This window comes from Prenolepis imparis, unplaced genomic scaffold (assembly GCF_030444845.1).
Source record: "Prenolepis imparis isolate NDT839.2.m4 unplaced genomic scaffold, iyPreImpa1.0 SCAF_13, whole genome shotgun sequence".
NCBI classification, from domain to species: domain Eukaryota; kingdom Metazoa; phylum Arthropoda; class Insecta; order Hymenoptera; family Formicidae; genus Prenolepis; species Prenolepis imparis.
This window is the reverse complement of record NW_028141171.1, coordinates 2,380,592-2,387,963: the sequence shown is the minus strand read 5'-3', so window position 1 is coordinate 2,387,963 and position 7,372 is coordinate 2,380,592. Positions and strand designations below refer to the sequence as shown.

At 29.5% G+C, this 7,372-nt stretch overlaps 1 protein-coding gene across 1 annotated transcript; it reads right to left on the bottom strand.

Annotated features, from left to right (window-relative positions):
• Positions 1–5,537: 5,537 nt before the first annotated feature.
• Positions 5,538–6,188, bottom strand: LOC145944383 (uncharacterized). The gene has a single exon (XM_083052673.1). It carries the CDS (start codon positions 6,158–6,160, stop codon positions 5,825–5,827), a length of 336 nt encoding a protein of 111 aa, XP_082908799.1. The 5' UTR covers positions 6,161–6,188; the 3' UTR covers positions 5,538–5,824.
• Between the last annotated feature and the right edge of the window lie 1,184 nt (positions 6,189–7,372).

The window sequence follows — 7,372 nt, the reverse complement described above, 5'->3', positions numbered from 1 at the left end:
GTTCTTATTTCAAGAACGTCTTAAGTAATGTCTTAAGATGCAAATACGGCTCTGTGATTAGTTAATCACATCTTAAGATTGTACTTAAAACAGTCTTAAATATAAAAACCGACTATGAATACCGGCCTATGATTGGTCGATTAGCTTATGACCTTAAGATTACGATTCAAACTTTTTCACGTGCAATAACCCTAACCTTAAAGGGTAAATATTTTCGGTTGCTGCAACCATCATGAATAAGCTTGACCTTGGCATTATAATTATAAGTAACCTTTAAAAAGTCTTAGCCAGCGCTTATTATTTACTTAATCATAAGAATTTTTTAGATGTAAAAAACAAGAGTGTATGCACAAACCTATGTGGAACCATATAATTATAGATTTTGTTTCACATTGAAAGCAAGGCGATATGAGCTCGATCTCGTTTCGCATAAAAAGTAACAAACTCACATGAAATCATTTAATTAATAGACCTCATTGAAAACACTGAATGAAATGAGGTGGACCTCGTTTCATGTAAAAAAAAATGCAAATCTACGTGGCACCATGTAATTGTAGACCTCGTTACACACTGAAAGCACGAAGTGAGAAGATGAACTTCACTTCATGTGAAAAGTCGAAAATATATTTATGTGTAATCATACAATTATAAACCTCGTCGAAAGCATCGGACGATATGGGATAAACATTGTTTTATGTTAAAAATTGCAAAGCTTCGTGGACAAAGACATGCGTTGCAAAGACCTCGTCACAATGAAAGTATATCAAGTGATGTGAGATGGACGACGCTTTTGATAGTTGCAAATCTATATGAAATTATAGATTTTTCTTAGTTTTTATTTTTATATTTATTAACGCGCGCGAATGCTCAAATAATCTAACTTTTTACTATGTGTGCACGATGCATGTATGCAATAAATAATAATAAATAAATAAATTATATGTGCAAAATAATCTGTGCACAAAGTATTAATGCAATTTTTTATTTTGTGTGTGTGTGTGTGTGTGTGTGTGTGTAATAGTCCTGTGTACTATGTATTTGTGCAATAATGACATGTGTATGCAATATGTAGAGAAAAAAGAGGGTAAGATGACGAAAATGGGTAGGATAATGAATTGCTAAATTTTCTAAAATAATAATAGATGACGAGATGATGCCCAACTCATTAGAAGCTTTTTGATAATAAGTAATCTCTTGTAATTTGATCTTAATTCTATCTCGAGGAAAATAGATAATATAATAAAAAATGTGTTTTCAATGTTCTTGTAATTTTTTGGTGTTTGTTTATAAGGAATTACATAATTATAATAAATAATTTCACTGTCTTTATGAAATTACGGTATAATAAAGTTGAAAATGCATATAATAATATATTAATATTTTTAATTTATCACATTATAATATTTTTATGAGATGGATAAAAATAAATATAGTGTATTGTGACGTAAGATGAATGACATGTGTGGGCAAGATGACGCATTCGTACATACAAATTATAAGTTATATTTGTTAATCTGCATTTTATTAGTGTGACTGTTCATGATTAGTTAATGCATGATACTAATTGCCTGTGTAAGTAAATCTTACCAAATGCAATTTACTGATTTTTTCATTTTTGAAATAAAGTAGGTGAATTATTTATTAAACATATAAGAAAAAAACTATATATATGTCTTATTGTTAGATATTACATATGTATCTTAGATATTAAAAAATATGTAAAAATTAATACATATAATGTAATTGTTGGGCTCGTGCCATATAAAATAAAACTAACAATAAGTATATTTCAATGTAATGTTTTTCAAGTAGTAAAAGCAGTTATTTTGATGTCATTTTAATGTCAAATTATATCGAAATGATGTCTAAATGATTACTTTTGCTACCTAGGTTAATTCCATGTGATTTGATTTGATTTAATTTGATTTTATTTACATGTTTTTAAATAATTAATAATTATTTTTGTTTAGTCTACAATTTTATTTTATTTTAGATTATATGTATATACACACACACAATATACATATATATATTTATTTTTGTTTCTATTTTATTATAGTAATTTTCATTTTTTTAAGTTACATAAATTATATTTCTATTTTTTTGTTCAAATATTATAATAACAAAATAATATAAAATTTATAAAAATAAAATTTATAGAGAGATCCATTTTAACTTAATTTGAAATTTTGTCATCTTACCCGATACATAAATTATATTTCTATTTTTTTGTTCAAATATTATAATAACAAAATAATATAAAATTTATAAAAATAAAATTTATAGAGAGATCCATTTTAACTTAATTTGAAATTTTGTCATCTTACCCGACACTAAAAAAAGTTATCTGTATATGGGGACAAAATAATGAAATTAATGTTTTAAAAAATTTCAAATTTTAATTTTAATTTTAAATTTTAAATTCTAAATTTAAAAAAATAATTTATCAATTTTTTATGAATGAATGTGAAAAAAATAGATTATTTTTATAGGATAATAGAAATTAGGAAAAATCGACTTATTTATCGAAACTTATTTAAGGTCGTCATCTTACCTCTAAAAAAAAACGAATTGGCCCTACCCGTTTTCCTCTATGTGTGCAATAAAGTCATATATACAATGAGCATGTGCGTAATAATGTCATGCGTACAAATATGTATGTTAGTGTTTCTAATTATTACATGTGTGCAGTAATGCTTGTAGACAATCGGAATTGTTGGGTAAACAACATAAGCAAACTAAGCTGTTGGCAATCAGGATTGTAAGCAAATGGCCGCGTTAAGCAGAAAAAGCAGCTTTGCAACTGTTGTAAAATTCGTGAATCTGATTGGTGTATTCTCTTAGGTTTAGCTAAGATGAAGAGAATACACCAATCAGATTCACGAATTTTACAACAGTTGCAAAGCTGCTTTTTCTGCTGAACGCGGCCAATGATATTCTATCTATATTATATCCAGGGAGAGATCGTGCAGATTTTGGACGAAAACTCGTCTGTTTCGCGCAGGTCTCCGCCCATGAAACGCTTGTAAAGTCTCCCTTCACTGCTTGTATAGCTTGCACAACGAGTGGCGCACCAGGCCCGCAAAGCATCGGCCGTCGGTATCGGATATCGTAACTCTCAGAAATGTTATCTCTTTATTTACGTATATGGTACTGAGTGAATACATGTTCTTCCCACTGCGCATAGGTATGCGCAAACGGCTGCACGATCTCTCCCTGGATACTATATAGATTAAATCATACATTATTTTTTAGATAATTTAATTTAATTTTTTAATTATTTTTGATTATTATTTTACAAAAATTTGAAAGTCTGATCAATTACGTTCTCTACAGATTATTAAGTCTAATATCTATTAATTTGAGGAAAATAATATTTATCTCTATTGTAAAAAATGGAAAAAGTATTTTTATGACGTAAGAAACGAATTGTTATTAAAATATTGTACAGAGATTGTACAGGACTCTGTACACGCACGCACACGCACATGCACATACAGAAGCACACACACGCACACAAACATTATATACGTATGTGTATATACGCACAACATACATATACATAATCTGTCAGAAAAGTAGTGAGATTGAATTTGTATCGCACACACACAATATGGCAACTGAAAAATTGTAATCACGCAGAATATATAAAGTCTAATCTTTCCTTTAAAAAGTTTAAAGTTTCGATTCGTTCGATTGCGTTCTTGTATCATAATCGTTTTTCATATATATGTGTTAGTAGAACTCGTCAACGTTTTCATTATAGAATGACAAAATATTAAAGAAAGATACGATAAAGTTTTGCGTTAAATTGAAAGAGAGCGCCATAGATTGTTATGAAAAGTTAAGTAGGTTTTTACTAAAATGCGGTTTACTTTCAAATTCGCGCTCTTTCAAAAATATTTGCCATTTTACCGAAAAACCTGAGCATGTGATAAAACATAATCACCATGCTTTTTTTAATCTTTAATCGCACATTTTTGTTGAATTTTTGTCACTCTATAATGATCACAATGACGGAAACAGTGAGGTCTATTAATATACACGAAAAACGTTATAATGATACATAAACGCAATCAAACGAATCAAAATTGCTTTTAAAAGAAAAATTATACTTTACATTCAGCGTGATTATGATTCTTCATGATTCCACACATTATGCGCTATATATTTAATGTCATTACTTTTCTGACAGACCATGCGTATATGGTATATTACAATATATACGAGTGTGGAGACATGCGCATGCATGAACGATTAAAAACTTGTAGAATTATTTATACATCGTTATTTAATCGTTAATGTGATCCTTCTAGATATTAAAATGTAAATATCAGCGCTTTGTTTAACTCTTCTTTTTATATCCTTTCTGATATGTTGAAACTTCCGTATCTTTTTCATTTGTATATATATTTTCATAATTTGCCTGTAGTATAAAGGAGAACGAAATTTTTCTAAAAACATTTTATTTTTAAGATAATCGACTGTATCACTTAAAATAAAATATCCTATACAGGGTGAGTTGCGAAACGCAATTATGCGTTTTCTTTACACCAATTAATAGTCTTGATTTTCTATGCATAAAAGTATTAAAGTAAGATTACCGAAAACTGAATAATTTATAAGATATTTTGTATTTTGTCAAAATACTGTATTTTTCAAGCCTCATAACTCGAAAAATACTTAACGAAAGAACATTTTATTATGTTTTGGAAAGCTCTTGAGATAAGCTACAAGAATATAAAATGAAAAATAGGGAGTTCCATTTAAGAAATTGAAGATGACCTTTACATGACCTTTAAATGACTATCCAAGGTCAAACCAATAGTATCATTTTATGTCCCCCTCGAAGCCAAAAACTTTTGCCTGAAACAATTTAAAAAAAACTTTTTTAGATATTTGGCTATTAAGATTAAAAAGACTCACTCTGTATATATATATATATATATATATATATATATATATAAAAGGTATATCATAATTCGTTCTCTCAAATTACATAGCGCTATTCCTAAATTAAGAATAAAAAAATTTGAACTATTTTTTCTTGCTTAATGAAAAAATAATATTAAATAAAAATTAAATAAAAATCATCCAATTAACATCGTTTATTAAACGGAAACATGTTCGTGAACCACGCATCGAGTCAATCCGGCACGCAATTTATAAACATGTGCCTGCCTAAAACATGACGTTGATTATTATCTTTATTTAATAATTCTTCTTTTATTAAGTATGACAGAAAATATGATTTAGATCTTTTTGATTCATTTTTATTAAAAAATAACGCTACGTAATTTGTGGGCACGAATTATGATACACCCTGTATATACAAGGTGTTTCAGAAATAGGTGACCAAACTTTAAAAGTATATTGTACTCACCGTAAAGATAAAAAAAGTCATATGAACATGGGTCCGGAACAGCGTTTTTTCCAAATTATAAATACTTTTTATTTATAACAGACAATGTCTAGCATTAACGTCTCATAGATTGTTCTCCTATTCACCTTCTATTAAAAATAAACAATAATCTCCTGATTTAAACCTCTTGAATTTTTATTTATGGAGACACCTTAAATCTTTCATTTATGATACATGCTTTCAAAATTTGGCCACTTATTTCTAAAACACTGTATTACACATATACATGTATGTATGTATATGTATAAATGTACATGTGCTCGTGTAAATACACATATAGATACACGTATTGTATCGCATAAAAAATGTATTGGTTTATTAGAATTGTTACACGATTATTATTAAAATTATCAAATATTGCTATAAATACTGATACTATCACTATTACTATTACTACAACTATTACCTATATACTATTACTACCATACCACTACCACTACCACTACCACTACCACTACCACTACCACTACTACTACTACTACTACTAGTACTACTACTACTAGTACTACCACTACTAGTACCACTACTACTAGTACTACTACTACCACTACCACTACTACTATCACTACTACTACCACTACTACTACCACTACTACTACCACTACTACTACCACTACTACTACCACTACTACTACCACTACTACTACCACTACTACTACCACTACTACTACCACTACTACTACCACTACTACTACTACTACTACTACTACTGCTAAAAAATGTATGGGTAACTTTCATATGTAATAACTCCGCGAAAAAAAATCGTACGAACTTTGCTTTTTTTTTAATTTGTAGTAAAAAGTCCACATTTTACGATAGCTATGATAAGATTTGCGAAAAAAATTTATTCCACCCCGTGGTGTGCGTCAAAGTACGCAATTTTTTAGAGACAAAACACGTCCTTACTTTTGAAGCAGTGGCGTACGGGGGAGGAAGATAAATTAAAAATCTGACGAATGGGTTTTAAACTAGAGACTTCAAGCTTGACAGTAAAAAAAAATTTTTTCAAATCCGATAATTTTTAGCGGAGTTATGCTTATTTGAAATTATGCGAAATTTTGACTTAAAAGACATATGCGTTAATTTTGTTGACGAGTGTATATATACATACATATATATATATATATATATATATATATATACAGGGTGTTCTAAAAAGGTGCGGCCAAACTTTAGGGAGATATTCCTCACACCTAGAGAATGAAAAAATGTTATATTAACATAGGTGCGGAAACGCTTATTTTAGAAGTTAGAGCTTCTTTTTGGAATATGCGACATTACGGCTAATGAGATAGTAACCTTATCTGCCAGGTAAAAATCAGAAAAATATTGACCTTTAATGTTATTAAGGGATTATTTTTAATGTTATTAAAGGTCAATATTTGTTGTTCTGCCAACTTCAAGGGATGTGCATCGAAGTTGGCAGAACATTGTGATCACATTTTAGTTCAGTTCTGTACTGTAGATCATCCGTGAAACAAGGTTTATTGTAATTGTACAAAATCACAGCCATGGTTATGTACACAAATGCGGAACTTGCAGACATGCATTTTATTTATGGCTTCGCAGATGGTAATGGCCGAAACGCGCAGCGTTTATACCAGCGTGTATTCAGGCGAATGGTGGACAATTTCAACATTTGTTGTAACCGTACTCAGTCACTTTAAAAAAAATGTAAACAAACCTACCGATTAAACGATTGTCGTCCACAATGATTAATTCTAAATTGTTTCTTGTGTAAGTAATACAGTCAACAGTATTTTCAACATAACTCCTGAAATAAGCGCTTTCGCATTCATGTTTATATAACATTTTTTCATCCTTTAGGTATAAGGAATATCTCCCTAAAGTATGGCCGCACCTTTTTAGAACAGCCTGTATATATATGTGTGTGTGTGTGTCTCAGTCCTTTAAAAGCTCGTGTCCGAGCGTGGTGACTTCTCTTTTTCA

Excerpts from the sequence above, each read along its gene's own strand:
- LOC145944383 (XM_083052673.1), bottom strand. The coding sequence starts at position 6,160 with ATGAAAGTTACCCATACATTTTTTAGCAGTAGTAGTAGTAGTAGTAGT.